This window comes from Camelus ferus, chromosome 20 (assembly GCF_009834535.1).
Source record: "Camelus ferus isolate YT-003-E chromosome 20, BCGSAC_Cfer_1.0, whole genome shotgun sequence".
Taxonomy (NCBI): domain Eukaryota; kingdom Metazoa; phylum Chordata; class Mammalia; order Artiodactyla; family Camelidae; genus Camelus; species Camelus ferus.
The window spans coordinates 26,071,583-26,093,940 of record NC_045715.1 but is presented as its reverse complement, the minus strand read 5'-3'; the positions used below and the strand labels follow the sequence as shown (position 1 = coordinate 26,093,940).

General features: G+C 37.8%; 1 protein-coding gene across 1 annotated transcript in view; it reads right to left on the bottom strand.

Moving 5' to 3' along the window:
• Positions 1-22,358, bottom strand: part of DNAH8 (dynein axonemal heavy chain 8) — a 219,412-nt gene that overhangs the window by 40,421 nt on the left and 156,633 nt on the right. The window contains 10 exon segments of the mRNA XM_032462995.1: positions 172-327; positions 701-853; positions 3,530-3,603; positions 11,458-11,660; positions 13,250-13,368; positions 13,621-13,742; positions 17,247-17,437; positions 17,538-17,790; positions 19,447-19,552; positions 21,657-21,839. Of these exon segments, the coding sequence (XP_032318886.1) occupies positions 172-327; positions 701-853; positions 3,530-3,603; positions 11,458-11,660; positions 13,250-13,368; positions 13,621-13,742; positions 17,247-17,437; positions 17,538-17,790; positions 19,447-19,552; positions 21,657-21,839 (1,560 nt within the window).

Genomic DNA, 22,358 nt, shown 5'->3' with positions numbered 1-22,358 from the left:
GGCAGGGGGACACGTTAAATACATGAACAAATGTGTGTATCCTGTGCCAGGTGGCGAAAAGTGCCATGAAGGAAACAAAAAAGCAAGGTGAGGAGAGCAGACAGCGCAGCGGAGAGGCCAACGTAACGTTATCAGCATCCTCTAAACGTGCAAACTGCTCTCAGAAGTTACCTGCACAGTGGAGTGTAAAAAGGCTACAGTGTAGAGCATTGGCTTCCACATGGGTAAATTACTGACATCCAGAAGGTCTTGGTTAATCCCGGCAAAAGTTCTTTTCAAACCTGCGCGAACTCCTTGGGGTGGCTCGTTAGTGAATTTGAGAGAGGTCTGGCATAAAAAGCAAACAGTAGTTTTGTTTCTGTAAATTACTGTTAAGGATAAAATAGAAATTACAATACATCAGACAACAAAATTGTTGGTTACGGTACATAAAATGGGCACCGTGTAAGCTAACTGCATTGATCAGAGCTGAAACCCAATAAATTAATAATGAGTCTTAAAACTCTTCTGTGGGAATATTTACTATTATAATCTTGATAATTACAGTCAAGATTTTGATGATAATGGTATAAGGTTTTGCAATGCAGACTCTACTGGACCAAAAAGATGTTAACGTTTTCCAACATTTCAATAATGCCAGTTAGGCCATCTTTATTTGTATAACTCTCAAGGAATAGACACTGGTCTCACAGTAACAAACCTGAAGCAATGTAATCGGAAACCGATCGTGGGGCTCAGTAGTTATCCACACTCGGAAAGTGTCATCACTGGCTTCCGTCGTAGTTAATGTCTCTAGCAACTCTTCCATGAATTCTAGGCCAAGGTGACAATTTTGCAGTAATACCCAGCCACCCTGTATTCAAAAATGATTTCATATTAATTTCTTGTAACTTTTCTTGCTACAGTTTTAATAAAACAAAATGTACAAACAAAATTTTTTAAACTTTTGCTCAGGGCATGAGAATACTCTGTTTCAAGCACATATTTTCAATAAAATTATTGTATGTCAATACAATCATTGTTTTTCTGCCACTGGTAAAACTGGTTATTTGGAATCTAATGGGTTCAAAATGATCATATTCTGCCACCCCTGGTTCAGAAGGGAACAGAAGTTAAAACCTGAAGTTAGATTTGTTTAAGCACAGTGTGTGCACCATCTAATGGTGGGAATGGGTATCTTGGAATTTGTAACAGGTCATTCTGACTAAGGTAAATCAAAAGGGACTCACCCCAAAACCAAGACATCCACTGTTATAAAAAGAGATACACATTATCTCCTAAAAGGTGGAGGTATTGACAAAAATTCAGTTAACAATTAACTTAGGAAGAAAAGAGAGAATTTTACTTGAGCGAAACAGGATTATAACCTGGGAGACAGACTCAGAAGCTCTGAGAACTGTTCCGCCTGTTAGAAGTCGAAGGCACAGTCATATACAATTTTGAGACAAAGGATCATACATCAAAGTGACATGCTGACATTTTACACAAAGTTCACCAAAGACACACAGTTCAGAGTATGCACAAAGCGAACAAGTCACCGTGACCCTCTACTGAGTTGGGAAAGAATGCCAATCTTTTAAGAAGCTACACTGCTAGCATCAGAAGAAAGGGGCAAAAAAATGATCTCTGCGGTTGAGCAGGCATTCCCACCTTCAAGGAGGTCTGGTTAATATATAACACAGATGCACACTAAAAGGGGAGAGAGGAGGCCCAAATGGGCAGAGAAGAGAGAACTTTATGTTTAAATTTTCTTCTCCTACCTTAAAATATAAATTTTATTTCACCAGAGGCAATGCATTTGGTGACATTTACTACCATAACACTAAACTTTATTCTGTCGTCACTCCTCCCATACATCCTTGGAACCACAAAACTTACTAACCACTTTCTAAATATTTGATAAAGCTTTCTTTAACAATATAAGTCACACAACCGTCCCTGCTCTATAAGAACATAGATTATTATCCAGACAAGATTTTGATATCCTCATATAAATGAGATCACATAAGTACGATTACCAAGTATTGAGCGCTCTCTCTCTCTCTCTCTCTCTCTCTCTCTCTCTCTCTCTCTATATATATATATATATATACAATTAACTTAGGAAGAAAAGAGAGAATTTTATATATATATATATATACAGAGAGAGAGAGAGAGAAAGGCTTGTATGTTATGCCTTCTACCGCAGGAGAAAATACAGCTCAGACTGGCCTAAGCAGCAAAGAGGACTTGTTGGTTTAGACAGCTGGGGTGCCTAGAGGAAGACAAACTTCATGGTTGGTCTGTATCATCATGGATCCAGTTACTTTCTGGTTCCCTGCTCTGCATTCTACAACATCAGCTTTATCCTAAATCTGGTGTCTTTCAAGTGGCAATGCGGCTGTACCTGTTCATGGGTTATTGTTTTTTTTTTCTGATAATGCCATTATTATCAATATTTATCCCACCTTAAGAAACAGAATATGGAAGTTATAAAAAAGCTAGAATTCCAAATAAGGTTAATGTGAATGCTATATTCACATGAAAAAGTTTCTCACTCATGGGAACTAAAGACATTATTTAAGGCCCAAAGTTAAACTGTCAAATCACTCAACAGAGTGAATCATTTGATCTGAATAAAAGCAATTATGTAATTGCTTAAAAATAAATATATAATTGCATATATATATATATATATATATATATATAAATTAAATACAATCTATTATTGAATTTAATTAAGTGATAAAGATTAAGGCTTAGGGCATTTGAGAATTAATGACTAGCCTGAAAATTTGATGACCCAAGCAGATTTTTAGACCATTAACCCTCTCTAGTCATTAATTTCCAGAGAAAAGCTATACCAAAGTTGCTATGGACATTATGAGATCAAAAGCTTAAAAATAAACCAAGATCTTATTTTATTTTTATAAATGGTGCAATTTCCTATTGCTGCTGAAATTGCGATCTACCAAGCATTTCTCGAAAATTAATGTCCTGTGTATTTATTAGATGTGATGGAAAATATTTCTCAACATTCCATCAAGCTTGCAATTTTCAATAAAAACCATTATCAATATTTAAACATAATATCCTCAAATATTTCTTATTTGCCTGAAACTATCCATTAATGAAAAATGAAACTCTTACTTTAACCGAAAATTGAAATTTGATTGTCTCAATCTGTCACTTCTTAAGCACTATCTATTAATATTGATGGTGACATTCCAAGACTGCTAGAGCTGCATCCTTAGGAACCAGAAAGTGTGTCCACCAAATTGTCAAAAAAAAAAAAAAAAAAAGTAGTGAAGAGAAAATGGAGCATATACTATAGAAAATGGAACAAGTATTTTGTGGGGATATCAGGGCAAACCAGCTGGGAGGTTTAAAATTCATTGGTAACCAAAGTTGATTAAATATACATTTAAAAAAAAAAAGAAAAATAATTATCACAGGCAGAATGCTTCACTCATCACTGTGGTAGCAAGAGGTAGACCAGATGGCCAGAGGAATGAAACTGTTGCATGAAGAATTGTCTGTTGCTATGTACCTGCTGCATTGACATCTGAATCAGCTTTCGAGCATGTATTTCTTGTCCCTGCCCCATGGAGATAGTTCTGCATTCTGTAAAATAGAAGGATCACTATGATAAAATGTAAATTCTATAATAGGGTTGGGACAAAAAATTAATTTTTGAATGGTCATAGCCTCCCTCCCTCCATGGCTTCTAAGGAGATTTTGTTATGCAAACAAGTCTGGCTTTTGGTTGTGTTGATGAGAGAAATGAGTGGAGCAGAAACTGGAGGCACCACCTGGAAAGGGAAGGGCAAGCAGAGAGAGACAAAAGGCACAACATTGGGCTTTTAGAGAGATTTGGGGTTTCTGGAGATAACAAGAGAAATATTGATGGGGAAGAGGCAGCTACAATGATATCGTAGGTATTTAGAGGGAAAGAGGATTTTTGAGGTTAGCTCTGTGTTTTGATTAGAATCTTTGGTGTTTGAGCAGATGCTTCAGTAAGGATTTAAATGGCTTTTTATTCTTATAGGATGCTAAGCTTGCAGTGTTTTCTGTCTGTCTGTTTGGGTTTTGTTTGCGTATTTGTCCATTTTCTGAGATGGAACTCGTGGCAGTTCAACCCTATGAGGGTTACATTCAGAGGCAACTGCTTCTTGGGATTAAATCACCATCTTGAAACTGAGCATGAAGAAAAAGTGGAGACCACTCCACGGTTAGAGATGTGATTATAATTCAGCAGAATATACACTATTTAGGCTCATTAGTGAATTTGATGTCCCAGGCAGAGAACCACACATGTGCCCTGTCATATGAATTCACTAAACTGAAGAAGTCTCTGAATCATGCTTGTGAAACTGGATTGGAAATTAACTTTTTAAGCAAGACTTTGCAGACTTTTAGACTTTGCAGAGTTTTAGAGGCATGATCTTTAAACCTCTAGGGGCACAGGGAAAGGGGGTCAATGGGGACACTGTGAAAGCAGTGCATGCTTTTGCCCCATTCCACTGAATCCTCAGAAAAACGAGCTGCTGTGGTTGGGCAAATAACGAGGCTGGCTTGGGAACTGCTGGTAGAGGTTACAGAGGATGGGAGAAATTTATGGAGCAGGGAGGGAAATACTTCATTCTTTTGAAAGTAGTTACTAATTTTTCCATTAATTTTACCATTTGTTGAAGAGATTGTCCTTTCCCCCAAAAAATGGTCTGGCACCCTTGTTGTAAATTGACCATAAATGAGGGGTTATTTCTGAACCTTCAATTCTATTCCATTGATATATATGCCTATCTTTATGACAGTATCATTCTGGTTTTGTTTTTTTAATGGAGGAACTGGAGATTGAACCCAGGACGTTGCACACGCTAAGCACACGCTCTACTACTGAGCTATATCCCCTCCCTCTCCATCATTCTGTCTTGATTATTGTAGCTTTGCAGCGGGTTTTGAAATCAGGAAGTGTGAGTCCTGCATTTTTGTTCTTTTTCAAGGTTGTTTTGGCTATTCTGGGTCTCACGTATTTCCAGACGTATTTTAGAGTCAGCTTGTCAATTTCCAAGAAAAAAAGCAGCTGGAATTTTGAAAGGGGTTGCTTTAAATGTATAGATCAACTTGGAGAGTATTTTCATCTTACCAATATTAAATCATCCTATCCATAAACATGGGATACCTATTTTTTATTGTTATAATCATCATCATTACTGCTGCATTTTCTCTAATTTTTTTAACTACATTTTGTAGTTTTCAATATACAAGTTTTGCACTTCTTTGTTAAATTTATCCCTAAGTATTTTTATAATACTGTAAATGGAATTACAATTAAATTCCGCTCACATTTTAAAAATCATAATTCCATTTATAATATATTTTTTTAATTTTAAAAATTGTAATTCCATTTATAATAATTTTTTTAAATTTCATTTTTGGTTTGTTCTTGCTAGTGTATAGAAAACCAGTGGGCTTTTAAATATTGATCTTATACTCTGTAATCTTACTGAACTTGTTTATTAGCCCTAGTAGTTTTTGGTGGTCTTCTTAGGATTGTCTATATGCAAAACCCTATCATTTGCAAAGTGAGATGGTTTTACTTCTTCTTTTCCAGTGTGGATGGCTTTTATTTCTTTTTCTGATCTAATTGTCCCGTCTAAAACCTCCAATACAGTGCTGAGTAGAAGTGTGAGAAGACATCCTTCTCTTCCCCCTGATCTTTGGGGGAAAATATTCATTCTTTCAACATTAAGAAAGATGTTCTCAGTGGGGTTTTGTAGGTGTCCTCATCATGTTGAAAAAGTCCCTTCCACTCCTAGTTTGCTGAATGTTTTCATCATGAAAGAGCATTGGATTTTTCCAGTGTTTTTCTGCAACTATTGAGAGAATCACACAGTTTTTGCCCTTTATTCTATTTAATATGGTGTATTACACTGATTAATTTTCATATGTTTCACCACCCATATATTCTTGGGTTAGATCCACTTGGTCATGGTATATAATCCTTTTTTTTTCTCTCTTTTTTTATACATAATCCTTTTTATATGGTGCTGGATTTGGTTTGATAATATTTTGTTGAGGATTCCTGCTTCTAAATTCACAAGGGATACTGGCTTCCTTTTCTTGTAATGTCTTTGTCCGGACAGTAGTTGTCTCTAATAATTTGTCCATTTCATCTAGGTTATCTAATTTGTTGGCATAGTTGTTCACAGTATTACGTTATGATTTTTTAAAAAATTTTGTCAGGTCAATGGTGATGTTCCCTGTTTCATTCCTGATTTTAGTTATCTTAGTCTTCTCTCCTTTATTCTTGGCCAGTCAAGCCAAAAGTTTGTCAATTTTGTTTATCTTTTCAAAGATGATTTTGGTTTGTCAATTCTCTTTTATATTCTCTCTTGTCTTTTTTTTTTTTTTTTTTTTTTTTTTTTGCTCAAACATTTACTATTTCCTTCCTTTTGATTGCTGTGGGTCTAGTTTGCTCTTCTTTTCCTAATTTCTTAAGATGGAAGGTTATTCATTTGCAATTTTTCTTCATTTTTAACATAGGTCAATAAATATTTGATACATTTTCTGAATGGTCCAGAGAAACTGGATTAATTGACATTAGAAAAGTGAGGAAGCTTTGCACTTGGGAAAGGAGAGGATCCCAAAGGACAGAGGCCATTGAGATAAGAGGCAGTGCAGGCTGAACTTCCAGAGAGGGTGAGGAAAGCTGCTCAGACATCATGATGGGGACTCTCAAGAGAAGGACGGATGCAGAGAGTGTTGTAGGAAGTGTTGTTTCGGCTAATGCAGCATAATTATTCTTCAGTGGATTGGGATTTGTTTTTTGTTTTTGTTTTTTTGTTTGCTTGTTTGGTTGGTTGGTTGGTTTTTTTGGCTTGTTGGTTATATTTGAGAGACTTTAGTAAGATTTCAGTTGTTTTTCTATTCCTTTCCAAAATTAGGCTTGAGTCTCTTTTACTTTTCCTTTTTCTTTTTTAAAAAAACTTCAAAAAATCTAATTAAGTAATACATGTTTATAGTGAAAGCTTTGGAAGATACAGGAGAGTCTAAAGAAGAAAATGAAGATCACCAATATTCCTCCTTAGAGGTCTTCATTCTAACCTTTTTCGTATGCACAATCTGCAGTCACTTACCCGCATTTCAAAATTCAAAACATTCTGAAAACTCACAGTTTTGCTACAAAATCATTTTGGTGGCAAAAGCTGACCTGAATGGATAAGAGGCTATTTACAGTCTCTATTTATCCCTATCTTTATGAATATTAATAATTTCATCTGCAGTGTATTATATATGAAATACTATCTTTCTAAAAGCTGGAAAATTCTAATTTCTACAATGTATCTGACCCAAGGGCTTTGAATAAAAGATGTAGGCCTATCGATATTAAAAAATTATATATGTATAAGAATGCATATACATGTCATTTTATAGCTCTACTTTGAAAAAGTATGTTGTGACTATTTTATTGTCATTAAATACTATTGGGAAAAGTTTTTAATGGCGGCACAATGTTCCATCATGCTGATGCATTCCTGTCCATTCAGACACTACCCTTCTGTATATTTAAAACATTTTCAATCTTTCAATATTATAAATAGTACTAGATTGAACATCCTTGTATATGTATCTTGATGTGTATTTCTCAATTTGTTTTTATGAGAAATTTGTACATGTAGAATGGTTGGGACAAAGCACACAAATATTTTAAAGATTCATTATATATATATATATATATATACACACACACATATTCCTGGATTCCTAGAACTCCACCCTGTTACCTAATCACCAACCAATCGGAAGAAAGTCACACACCTTGCAGTCCTCAACCCAAATTTTGCCTTTAAAAACTCTTGCCCACAAAATCGTTGGGGAGTTTGGGTCTTCTGAGGATGAGCCTCCCATATTCCTAACCTGACCCTTGCAGTAAACCTTTCTCCCTTGCAATAAACTTTTCTTTGCTCCAAACTCCGGTGTTTCGGTTGGTTTGGACTCACTGTGTGATGGGCCCAGGAACTTGGATTCGACAACAGTTTGTGCTTTAATTTTATTTATGATGCTTTTGACACACAGAAGTTTTAAAACTTCATCCAGTCAAACAATCTTTTCCTCTGGCTTTGGGCTCTAGTATTATGATTAAGAAAATCTTAGCTACCTCAATAGTATCAATATATTCTTCTTATTCTTTTATAGTTTAGTTTAAATCATTAAAATGTATGTTAGAGTTTAATGTGAGGTAAAATTCTTTCTTTTTTTCTAAAGTTGACCTGCTATCCCAGCACTGTTTACTGACTAATCCATTTTCTTCCACTGATTTGAAATGTGAATCTTATCGCAGGCTAAGCTATTGTATATGCTAGAGTCTAACTTGGGGCCTTTCATTTTTCTTTATTGATCTGTTTACTCTGAGCTAGTCTACACTGACTAAATTATTGCCATTTGATAAAGTTTAAAAAATCTGATGGTGCCTGTTCCCATTATTCTTTTTCCTTTTCAAGCTTTCTTGGTTATTCTTGTCCATTTATTGTTCTAGATGATCTAAGATCTCTCTATTAACCAATTAGGGAAAAGATGCTGTTGGAATTTCCATTAGACTTGCATTCAATTTATAGATTAATTTAGAGACTATTGACATCTTTACAATATTGAATCTTTATACTGAGGCATGTGGTTTTAACTCTCCATTTATTCTATCCTACTTTCATGTCTCTAGGAAAGTTTTATAGTTCTCTTCTAATAGTTATTTTAAAGATTGTTTCTCAGTTTTACTTTTATTGCTACAGTGAATGAGATTTTTACATTTTACTTTCTAAGAATGTTCCACTGATTTTTTTAAAAAATTTATTCTTATTGGACTATCTTGTTAAATCTAATAGTTTTTCAGTTGATTCATTTGTGTTCGTTAGTTAGACAATTACACTGAGAGTAATGATAATTTTTGTCCCTCCTTACCAGTAGTTTCCATTTTTTATAATTCTTACAATACATTAGCTAGACCCTCCACAGCAATACTAAGTGAGAGTGGTGACAGCAGAATCTTTATCTTGTTTCTGACTTTAACGGGCATGTCTCTAGTTGTTCACCAGGAAGCATAATGTTGTTTGAAGTTCATATTCATTACCATATTGATATAATATTCTTCTAGTCCCACTTTTTAAAAGCCAAATACAAATGGTGAATTTTTATAAAATGCCTTTTTAGCACTTATCAAGGTAATTATATGAAATAACTTATGGAAATGTCTTTCACTTATTGCTATGATGAGATTTCTTAATACTGTCTCTTTCTCAGATGTATCCATGCATCCTACTTTGTCAAGGCACATTATTATTTTTTGCATGTTATTTTAATGTTACACTGAATTCTTCTTGCTTGCATTTTGGTTAAGGTCCTTATATTTATATCAGTAAGTAGGATCAATCTGTGGTTTTCTTTCTTTTTTACAGTGACTATCTTGGTCTGTTTTTGATATCAAGATAATGCTGTTCCCTTAAAGGGAAAACGTACCTCTTTTCTATGCTCTGGAATGGAATATAGCATGCAAAGGACTTACCAAAAAAATCATCCAAGCCCAGAGCCTTCGCTGAGGTAGTAACTTTAAAAACTTCTGGCTTCTGATTTTTCTCATCTTAATTATTGGTCTATTCAGGTTTTTCAACCTTTTCTGAGAAATTTTTATAAATTTGTATTTTTCTACAATGTTATCCATTTCAAAGAGATTTTAAAGATTAATGCCATCATTATGTACTGTTCTCTTACTACTTAAATTTTTTCACCTGTATACATTGTTATACTCATCTTCTCATTCCTACTTTGTATATTTGTGGGTTTGTATTTTATTTGTTTGTTCTCTTTCATTTGTGTTTGGATTCTGTTTTCAAACCCATCCTTCCTCCAGGACCCCTTTCTCACTTCACCCGGGCTCCTAGTAGGGTTTTCTCATGCTAAATCTATCTCTTTTCTCCCTCTTTCCCAGGCACTCAGTGCTTTTGTGCAGAATTTATTTGCTCCAAATTTTTCATTGCAGAGTCTGACAAGTTCCATAGTGAGAAGTTCTCCTTCTCTTTTCTACAAACATTTACTTGATCCAGTCCTACTCCTCAAGTCGCTGTCAGGTAACTGGTTAATTCATCCACTAAAGGCAGTGAGTGGGAATGAAAGAGAAAAACACTGAAGGTGGTTAATGAGACTTAACCATGAGCACCTGCCAATGGAATCTAGTAGCTCTTTGCATTGGGTATCAGTGTTCAGACAGAAGAAAGCGGCCATTCTAACTGAGTCATAAAGGACACAAATCGGTGTAGAGACAATTAACAGATCAAAGTCAGATAAGAAAGACAGAGTGAACACAGACCATGCTAACATCAGCTAAGGGTTTACAGTAACTTCTTAGTGCAGAGGGACATGCAGCAAATACTGGAAGATAATTAAATTGATTTACATCATGTTTATGTTAACTAGATATAAAACTCAAGTTTTATTTCATAGAGTAGATTTAGTGATTCATAATCAATCACTTTTATAATCTTTATAAAGACATAAGTGATTAACCCTATGAGGCATGGATATAGAGATCTGAACCTGGAAGACTGCAAATGGCAATTCTAGTAACATTCAGATTTTCAGAGGATGAAGAGTAAACCGCCCTCCTGTAAACAGCCATCCTATCAGAGATGGATGCTCTCCGCATCAGGCGAGTCCTTGTCCTTCAGTCCTGCTGACTCAGCCATTGCTCTCACAACTTATGTGTTTATAACTCCTCGCCCTGCCTCCTCCTCCTAGAATAACTTTCCTTCTCTCTCCCACAATTCCACCTGTAAAATGTTATCTATTTCTCAGATCCTACTCAACATATTAGCAATGTGGTGCTTTCCCCTAGATCCTGTGCAGTTTGAGTAGCTCTGGATCTTGTCATCGGGTGTGACTACATAACTCTGTTACAGCTGCTGTCATGGTGTCTTCTATTACCTGTTTACACGTCTGTCTTTCCCAGCTACTTTGTAGCTATCTCTCAGCTCCCTGAATCTAGCACACTGCTTGTACTAAGGGGTTATAGAATGAAAGCATGAATGGATAAATCCCTAAATTACTATGCATTACAATAAAATGGTTACAGTTTTCCAATTTGTGACAAAATAGACTTTGCTGTAATTTTGTATAGACACGGCAATAAAATTTGCTCCCGTATGTTCATTCTTGCTAGTCCACTATCTGTGTAGTACGGAAATCTGCTTACAACTTAAAAAAAAATCAGTATATAGTAGATGAGTGTGTTCCTCTCTGCACAAAGATATTTATATCATACTCTCATTCTAGGAGAAATGAAAAGGGAAGAAAGAGGAAGCAGTTTGATATTTTTCTAACTCAGTTTTGTGCGTATATTTATAATAATCAGCTAAAAAAAACTATGAAAGGCAAAATCTGAAGCAAAAGTACAGAGGTTTGCTAAATTTCATAGATTGCTGATCATACCCAGCTTCAGTTTCTTGGCCAACGCGTCGATCTGAATTGTGGGATCGGATCCCATGGACAGTAAACATATCAGAGGTGTCCGTGTATCACTTTCTTCCCAGGTTTTCTCCAGATTTAAGATAACTGGTTCTGTGTACTTTTCTTCCAAAGACTCTGCAATGTATTTTCTTGCCTGAAAAACAGTACGGTCTGGGCACCAAGACCTAGAAATGCACATAAGTTAGAGGAAATAAACTCAGGGTTTTTTTTTTTTAATTCTATCTAATTCTAGGCACATAAAGAACATGGAGTTAATTAACACAGAGGTAACAAGCTAATCCTCCTTTAGGCAGAGGCATAAGAGGGATGGCAAGGTTTTCTATCCCTGGGGGAGTGTAAGTTTAATCATGTGGTTTTGACGCACTGGCAAGGAGCAGGACAGAGCCAGTCTAGGCAGTTGACTTAGAAGTCAACTGATCCAAGTGTTTCATTTTCAGAAGTAGCAGCAACTACTCTATAGCTTTAACTAATTTTCTTTTTTCTTTTAAACAATGATTATCCTTAGTAACTAGGCTATCAGCCTCATGTAAGCAATTCCTCATTCAAACTAACACACAGGAACACATTCATTCTTTGACAATCATTTACAGAGTGACTCCTTCACGTTGGTCCCACTCTTGGTGCAGGGCACTCAGCAGGGACACAAGGGAGAGGTGGCCTCTGTCAGCTCCAATACATGATGGGGGCCGACCTGCTGCACACTCTGGGGTTCTGCAGTCTCCAGGGGGACATCAGCGCGCCAAAGGTGTCAGAAGGAGCTTGATCAGCAAGAATTTATTGAATCCCATCTGTGTAGCCTGCACTGTAGCACATTCTATACACCAGGACATGAAATAAATGTCGTTTGATACTTTTAGATCACAGACAAGCTCTGCAGATTCTTACTTGCTAGCAGATTACACTATTCATTTGACATAGATTAATTTTTAAATGATGGATAAGAGATAAGAGACATCTGTTCCAATAAAAACAAGTAGCTCTTTCCCTACTCACTGGGTCACGAGGCCCCAGTCGCTGATCGCTCTGATTGCTCTCCAAGAGTTAGAGCATGCAGGAAACAACTTCTTCTAAGAAAAAACTCACGGATATCACATTAAGGGAAGACAAAAACTACTCCAAAATAATCCTACATCTTTTTGTTATCCTTTTGGTGGTTTCATCTCACCCAACTGCATCCTCCTGCCTTGCCCACCAAACACATACCCACCCCCGCTCATACACACTATCTTCCAGTACAGAAGCCCTCTTTGAGCTATTGCAACCTGAGAAAATGTGAAAGGTGAGAAGGAAAAGAAAAGAAAAGGAAGAATGCTCTTCCTCAATATCAATTTCAAACTTCTGCTTCCATTTTAACAGCCAAAACAACACTTATACAACATTTCAATAGCACAGTATTCTTGGTTTTAGCTTAAAAACAAATTGCTTTGTAATTTTGTGAGATCCATTCTTTTTAACAAGTAAATTCAACAATTAATGATTCACTCAATGGTAAATGAGCCAAGTGAATTGTAAAAGTATATCTTTCTCTGTTTTGCTAAAAGCACTATCACTAATACGTTGTCAAAATATACCCTTCACCATTTCATTTGCTTGTTAAGGAACCAAAGAATTGCCATCCAAAACTTCAAACTGGAAGCACACATATTTATTACAGTAACTACTGGGACATAGTGAAGTAAACTCACTGAGGTGGAATCTGTAATTTGACACTACGATGAGTGATGCTTCTAGTTCTGATAACACCTATTCTCACCTGATAAGTAAAAGTTTGCGGCAGGTATCTAGCGAGTCGTTGTATCCGTCAGGGATGATTTCCTCCTCTGGAGCATCTTTATCAAACCAGCTTTTCCATCCCTTCTCATTACGAGATATCTAAAGCAAACACGCTAATTAGCAAGCCTCAGGAATATATCCAATTAAAATTGAATAACCTAAGAAGGTTATTCTTTATAAGGCAGATAACTTTTTAAACATAACCACAGTGTTTACATTTAGAGCCTAAAGCTACCCTACTGTGGTGACTTCTTTGGGTGAAGGATTTGTCACCAGGAGGCCCCAGTTTAAAAGGCCCAGGTAGGTGTGCTTGGGTTTACAGGTCTGTACTCTTTCCCAGCCCTTTATTACCTGGTTCATAATTTCTGCAAATTGCGGAAGTTTACTCAGTTCCACAAGATTCAGCCAGGTCATATCGAGGATCCAGCGGAATGGTTTGGGAGGGCAGGCTTTCAGATCCAGGGCTGCTCCCCCTGAGGAAAGGCATCAGTGGGAATCAGGTCAGTTTGTGCTCGGTTTTTCAGAAATTTATTTTCCAAATAATAAAATGAGATAAGCATATTATAGGGAAAAAGTGGGAAAATTGGAAAATAATCACATTACAGAAAATGAGGTTATCTTTTTTTGGTACGGTTTCTTCCAGTCTTAGTGATTTATATCATCTTATACAGATAGTAACTCCCTGTCATTTTTCCCTGCAAAGAATTTTTCTCTGGTGGTTGCAGATGTTTGCTTTTTATTGTTTTTTTTAACCATCTGAAATTTACAATTTTGATATCAATGAATATAGGTTGATCTTTTCACGTATGATTTTAAAAATCACTTCTCAGTCATCACTCCTCCAGAAGTTTAATATTTAATACTATTTTTTACCAGGTTAAAAAGATGGATAGATGGGTAGGGGGAGGGAGGGAGGGAAAGAGAAGAGCAGTATAACACATCGGTGGGTTTTTAAAGGGGTAATCAATGCTCAAACCATTTGTTCACTCATTTACTCAACAAATATTCTCTGAGCCACCTCTATCCAGCGTATTCCAGGCACTGGGGATAAAGCAGAGGAAACCGAACAAGTGGAGGATGTGAGTGATAGCACTTGTTTGTATTTTGAAGCAGATCACAAGTCAAATGAGCACATCCAAGACATGTGATTATATCTTGAATTTCAAAATTCCTCTGCTGCATGTCTTTCTTTAGTAATGTTTTATCATAATAATGCCAGCTCTGTAGTTTAATTCAGATGTATGCAAAACAGCGGTTCTTGACCTTTTAAGTCTCATAATCCTCCTGAAGAACTCATCAAATCCCTCCGCTTCACCTATCAACCCTTGGGCACAAACGGAGATGGTGAGGGGATGGAGGGGATGCAGGTCTCTGCTCTCCCCTCCAGCGTCTTCCTGAGAAGGTGAACAAGCCAAGGTCCTCCTTTCATGTCAACCCTTTAGCTCCACCATGGGGTCAGGGGCTTTCAGTGCCACAATGCTTTTAGAAGGTGTAAACCTTCTTCCACCAACACCACGCACCACCCTTTACCCCCAGCAACCCTAGGAAAGAGAAAGCCTTATTCTAGCACCATTTCTGCTAACACTGAGTTTACTGTGGGAGAGGCAAGGCCTAGAGAAAGTCACCTGCAGATTTAAGGGATTCTGTTCCTCTAACACAGAGACAGACTCGTCCCTTTTCTTCTTGGTTGTTTCCAGAAAAGAAAAATGATTTCACGTGACCATACACTTCAAAGACATCAGGAGAGGCCATTTAACCTACATCAGTGTTTCCAACGCATCATGCACCTAAACTAACCCAGAACAGTCACAGCCCACCCTACTCCTCCATATATCCTGGCTCTGCCATTTGCTAGCTGCACAAACCTGGACAAAGAACTCAATTTCTCTCAGTTCCCTTTCCTGTCAAATGGGTGTAATAATAGAATCCATTGGCTGTGGACTGTGGCTATGAAGATTAAATGAATTAATGTATGTAGAAAGCTAACAACAGTCTTGGCCCACAATAGGAGCTATGTAATCATTAGCTCTTATTTTGACATTAACTCCCTTGTTTTGGAAGACTCGGGTCCAATCCAACCTGTAAGGCAAGAGAAGACCCCCTAAGGTGTCTTTTTGTCCATGGTTTATGACAAAAGAAAGATGGTATCTTTCTAAAATAACCAGGCAGGGGAAATAGGTATATCAATTACTCTATAACACAGGAGTGCCCCTGGTATCTGTTTCATTTTTCAAAGTGTTCTGACATTCTTGCTTGAAGAAGAAAGTCAAAGGCACCTTCCATATATTGCAGAAAATAAGCAGAAATTGATACAGAGGGAGTCACTCTTGGGAAATCAAACATTTCTGTTATGATAAATAAGTCTTTCTTCTTTCTCCCTTAACTATTGAGTTCAAAATGATAAAAAAAAAATCTAAGGGCCATATTTGTTAACTTTATAAAAAACATTAAAAACAAAGTCTTATCATCTTTAAAAAAATAGTTTGGTCAAAATGTAAGCCAGTTCAAAACTAATATAAACTGTACAATAAATCAGCTTTGATTTTTTAAAAACCTTTTACTGCTGTGCTGACTGTACTTCTGACAATCAACCTATCGTAAAATTCCAAATTAATCTTCTAAAGCATTGCTCTGCTCATGCTACTTCCCTGCTCATAAAGCATTCAATGGCTCCCTATTGCCAACAAAATTAAATCCAAACTCCTGACTGACCCTCCTAAACCTATACAATCTGGTTCTCCCTGACTCTCCAGTTTTATGAAATGGGGTCATAGATGTGCTCTAACCACAACCCAGATGTGCAGCCTTCTTTATTTTCTGTGACAAATCAAATCCTCCTCATAAATTCCCTCCCCACAGTGTTGCTGTGTTTCTCAGTCTCCTCTGATTTACACACTTTCTCTCAAAGCATCCAGTCTCTTTCAGGGAATAGCTCTGGCTTGGCTAGGTGTGCTGGGTGAGGAGAGGGGTGGGGTGGGTTTGTGACTTGATGGGGATGATGACTCAGATCTGCAGGCTGCCCCCTATCCCCTACTTGTCTCAGTCCCAGGCTGGGATCCTCTGAGCTATGACCAATCCTACCTGAACTACCAGGGCCTTGGGTTGCTATCCACAGAGGCTGGTCCTTTGTCTCTAGTTACAGAGTTCCCTTGCCTTACAGCTTCTTAGTTTGGACCCCAGGCCCTCGCTGTGCACCAGCCCTCTCAGCATTTCCATATCCACACTCCTGCCTGCCCAATTTATCCATCTACCCACCCCCGTCTGCCAGTGCTGCAATGCAGATTCCATGCTGGATGTGGCTCTGAGCAGAACGCAGGGGAAGCTCCTACCTGGTTGAGTGCCCGGAACCCTCTTCCATCCGCCCTTCTTTTCCCCAGTTATCTTCATCTGCATTAGGAGATTGTTATTTCTCTTAAAACAATGTCTGGTTTATCCGTGTATCCCAAACACTGCTAGTATGGTGGGTTTGCACAGTATGTGCTCAGTAAGTACTTGTTTACTTGAATTGAATGAAAATACCACACTTCTGTCTTCTTAATTACACTTTTAACATGGAGATAAGCAATGAACAGGATTAACTTCAAACATGACACAAGAGTGTGCCTTTTCTACAGTCTTCAATGTCATTATAATCCCTTGCTCGAGGAACTGCTCCCTCGCAGTAGAAAGCACATCACCCAGATCCTTCCCTTTGGCATTCAGGTCTCCTACTCACGAGCAGCAATGCTCAAACTGAATCTAATTATATAACTGAAAATCGCAGAGTTAACACAGACCTGAGAAATCATCTTGAGTTAACCAGAGCAAAATGAATGGAAGTCAGGAGAAAGAAAAAAAAAAAGAGGTATAGACAAAGAACTTCACTTCCATCAGAATTGAATTCCTCTCTGCATTACAAGAATGGGTCTACCGTACATCAAAGAGCTTATCAAAAGCAATCTCCTTTACACAGCACATCCATCTCCCAAACCCTTCACCTTTAATGAGAGCTTGAAACTCTTTATGCTTCACTGTTTCTCTCTGAAGATCGATCTTTAAGGTCATGAGCAGCACAAAGAGGAACTTGTGGTTCTCGTACAGGCCCCTGACAGAGTACGTGAAAACTTCATACGTCAGATACTCGATAATATTTGTAATTCTCTTTTGAGGTAGCGGAGACTTCTCAGATCTGCAATATGTTTTAAAAATCAAAGGAGTATGAATCCATTTCTAAGAGACTCGGAATACACACAAACCCTGGGGGCAGGGGGGAGACAGCGAGGCCCCACCTGGCCATGGACTGGTCAAACAACTTCAAGAACTGGGCCAGTGAGGTCTGGTACATGATGTTGACCATGCTCATCTCTGTGATGAGGAAGTAGAGGATGCTGCCGCGGGTGGCGGCGGGCCGGAACTCCTCCTGAGCCATGTTAATCTTGATCTCCGTTTCCGCGGCCACGTGTAGCTTTTCACTGACTTCCGCGGCTGTCTGCTTGGTGGTGCGCAGGACGCCGATGAGAGATTCGTCATCGACCAAGGAACCTAAGAACCAAACAGGAGAACTCCAGAACACAAGATGGGAAAGACGCAAAGTGAGATGCATCACTTCTGCCATCACCCCGTGAATTTCCAGCTGGACTTCTTAAAAGCCCACAGGGTGGAAGGGCAGAAACGTGAGACACCAAAAGGCTCCTTGTCCAACGACCATCCGAGACCTGAACCCTTCTAAACATTCCTGCCCAGGGGTTACTCCCTACTCTGCCTGAGAGTCTGAGAAAGGCAGTTCTCAAGGCAGCCCTCAAGACTGGTCTTCAGACGTCTGAGGAACACTTCCGTCTTCCGCTGTTTGTTCTGTGCGGAGGCTCTTGCCTGCCTCCGTTATCATCTTGGTGGCTCCCCTCACGGGGTCACGAGCTCTTCCTTCCCGCCTGTCTTACAGCCCAGCTTGCAGGGAAGTCGTACATTCTTTACTCCTGCCTTAGTACAGCCATCCTTGCCACTGAGAACTCTGGTCCTTCTGTGTCTCTAACGAGTATATTGGGAGATTGCATTAGTGTTTGCCCAGGAAGAAAAATCCTGATTTTTTTTTTTTTGAGTTTTACCCTTCATTATTGTTTTTAATAGAATGGCATGTCTGTGCCAATAAACTCAATTTTAATATACAGAAAGACGCTTTGGACGTGCTGAGCTAACAGTCACCATGTCTGCAGGGAGCAGTGAGTGCTCCAGCCTACCCTAGAAGTCTGGAGGGCAGGTGAGTGCTACGCAAGGTGCTGAGTTACTCTGTCCGGCATGCTAGGTCCCTATGGAAGATGTGATTAACCTCACAGGAGAGGGTTGTGGATCCAGAACACTCTTGGCTGGATCATAGGAGGAGCCCTCTGTCAGTCCTCTTTAGTAATATTTAGCATGCCCAGAGACATCCACATGGTTGGGAGATGTCACGGATCAAGAGGCAAACTTCACCAGCACAAGCAGTGCAATTAAGGCAGATAAAAGGGCTTTTCCCTGAGGTCACCTTAAAGTGCTAGAGAGTATTGTGAGAGTAACACTTAAGATTTTTTTTTTTGTATCCAAGGGTTAAAGTGCTGTTGGGAAAAATTCATTATTAGATTTCTAATGAATGGTAGAATTTAGGTTGCTATAATTTGCCTACTATAGAGCCATACATCCCCAAATCAGGAAATCAGGAGGTCATATGATGACCTGACTGTCCAGAGGAGAGCCTATCTCTGACTTCTAGGTGGGAGGTCTAAGACAAGTCCAGAGTGACTGGGCCTTGGCTGCTCAAGTGTCTCTGACAGGATGACACACATCATAACTGATGTGGCAATTGCATTTCAACACCAAATGACAAAGTCAATCTAAAAAAACAAAAAAATAGATTGAGCACATTAGTTTTCTTCGGGCTAGGCAAATTAGCCTATTATGAGTTACCAAGCTCTATTGGGAGCCCTTATTTTTCTCAGGAGAGAGCAATTATATCAAGAAAACTGTGCTATTATCAAATGCTCAGACTCCAGTTGCTAATTCAAAAATCAGATTCTCTTTAATGTCTAGATGGAAATTGCCTCGCTTGTTTCTGCATTGATAACTCAACTGTTTCTTAACATCTGTAATCATGAGGGCATTGAAAAGAGGGTACAAGAAATCCTTATTCAGAATCCATCATGTGATTACTTCTTAATAACACAATACCTTTTGTGGCACTTAATTTGTAGAGGAGGTTATCTTCAAGTTCTTTCATCTTCCGCTTATTAAAAGTCACATCTTCCAAAAGTTTAACCCTCTCAGACTCTAACTCCTGTTATTAAAAAACAAATAACACCAGAACTGTAATTACCAGTTATTATGGTAAATCCAACTTACCAGTGTTTGTTATTCCTTTTTAAAAGTTTAAACCAAAGTGCCTTTCAAATGACAAGAAATTATCATTGTTAGTTAAATCTGTCTATCTGTATTTTTGTTTCTCTTTTGTTTTAAAAGTTATGCCCACTAGCATTAAGTTTCCATTGAGATAACTGCTAAAATAATTTTGCTTAGCTCTCTTCTCAGCTCTAAACTTATTTAAATTAGAGTATCCCATTCTCTTGGCCTTGTTCCCACACACTGCCTTAGTGCAGATAAATGCTAACTTGCAGTCAGAAGTAGTAGAAACAAAGAGGCATTAATGGCAAGAAACCGAGAAGCTACTGAAGCCAAGTGGAGGCCCTGGGTTGGGACCTGACTAGAGGGACACCACATACCCAGTGTGACACAGCAGGTTGCCAATACAAACCCATTTTCCATTGCTTTGCATCTCCTTCTACCAGATGGGCTATATTGGATGTATGGAAGGTATGTATTTTTCTACATAATGATGTATTTTCAAAATTATACTTTCAAAAAGTTCCAAACTATCAGAAAACTCACAAGACTGGTACAATGGACTTTCATGTACCCTTCCCCTAGATTCTTCAAATAACACTTTGCAGAATTAAATCAGTCCTCCTGCAGATTAAGTGTGTCATTTGTTTTTTTCTAGCAAGGTTGGTGTGAGCATTGTAGTGCATCTCTCGAGGAGGAAGCTGAGGCCTAGGAGAGTGGGTGTGGGGGGCTCTGGGGACATGGAGGGTAGTCTACCTTAGACAGTGCTGTGGCCTGCCTTCCAGAAGTTAGTGTAGCCTGTACGGGGGATCTGGACCAGTGAGGCATCCTCTCGAACAGACCTACAGCAGCAGGTAGACCATGAAGGAAGGACTAATCTTCAACAGTTGACACCATGTGGCCCTAAGAGGTTATGGAGGGGGCCCATGCTCTCTGCCTGACTGTGGAAGTGAGATGATGCCCAGATTGTAGAAGCCGTAGGAGTTTGTTAGAAACTATTATCAAATAGTTAATGAGAGTGGAAGCAGGGCCTGGGCCTCTTCACTCCACCAGACTGGCCTGGCCGCCTTTCAAGGGCCTGCCCCAAGTTAGCCATCTCTTAACCAGGTAGGATTTTACTTCTCATTTTACTGAGTCCTCTATTTCTTTGGTGTCAGTATCATTTCTCTTTCCCTTTTTGAATGTCTTTCCTCTGTATTTGTAGCCATGTGTCCATATCTCTTCCTTTCCTCCTTTCCTTGTCAAGTCCTCTACTATTCTTTTCCGCAACCTCCCATTTTATGCCTCTCTGGTCTCTGTATTTCTAACCTTGCCTTTTCCTTGAGCCATTAATACTAAAATCAGTGGTATTTAAGCAATTATAAACTTTCTCAGTTTCTATGGAAATGTATTTTATACAATGCAAGTATATAAACATTTTATATGTAACATTCAATGTTTTCTGAGCTTTATCTTAAAACTTAACCTTCTATCAGTCTCTTAAAATCTTCCAGCCTTAAGTTGTTCTTTGCTTTATTAGAATCCTCAATTATTCTTAATTTCCCTGCTTCAGTGCAAATTTATTTAATTAAAAGTATGGTTCCCTATATCATGAGATTATCAAGTTGCAGTACTATCAATTCCAATCAAGTATTATCAATTACTATTGTAGCGTAGTAGTTGAAACTACTACAATGGTAATAACACTCATTCAGAGCGATTTCTTTTTCTCTAGGTTCATTGTTTTATTGAAATTTTCGGGTGTACCCAAGACTATGCATTCATAGGGCTATAGATATGAAAGTCAATGTACCCAAAGCTTTAAAGTCAGAAGTAGAAAGAGTGGTGTGTGTGTACATGTGTGCTTTTGGGGTTGAAGAAGAGGTGAGTTACATGATTTCTTAATAGGAATTAAGACTACAAAACAAATAGCTATGCTAACAAAGGTAAATGTGATTTGCTTAATTTTTTCTTTTCCATATACTCAACAATTTCCCAATACATTTTAAACGTTTATTATAATTTATTATAAGTAGAAGTTCTTTACCTTGAGAAATTATTACCTGTTTCTCTGTTAGAATTACCCTCCTTAGTAACTGATTCTCAAGTCCTTTCATGGTAACAGTAAAATCAATGACTGATGTTTTAGCATTGATCTCAGGGGTAAAGGCAGGGTTTGGTAACTTTGTTGTTATATAAAGTTTAAATGTATCCATGATATCACATTCCTTATCACCGACTTTCACCTATATCAATTCAAATATTAAATTAAAAGCAGCATAAAGGACAAGACAAGGAATTTGGGTTCATTTTAGTAGAGAATTTACCAAAGGTCAGTGCTGTAAAAATTAAATGAATTGCAAAAATCAAGTTGTAAAATTATAATCACTTATCTTAAATAATAAACCTATTCCTGTAGAATAATTTAGATTTGTGTCCTGCCTGAAAATATTTTTAGCCATAACACCAAGCAAATTAAATGAAAAAATTTACCCAAAACATATGTTGAATAAAGGAAAACTCAGATGCATCTAAAAATCTGTTTTTCCCCACCTGAGGAAATTGTTTCCTACTATGGAAATTTGTTGTGTTTATAAGAAGTGTTCTTTTTTTTTTTTTTTTTTTTTTTGCATTTTACAGACATAGCTGAAGCACATTTCACAACAGAAGGGGTTCATGATATTTAGAGAAAAAGATGCCAATTTTTTTTTTTTCCAGAAAGACAGCACTTATCTTAAACACTACAATTTGCAGTATATTAAAAA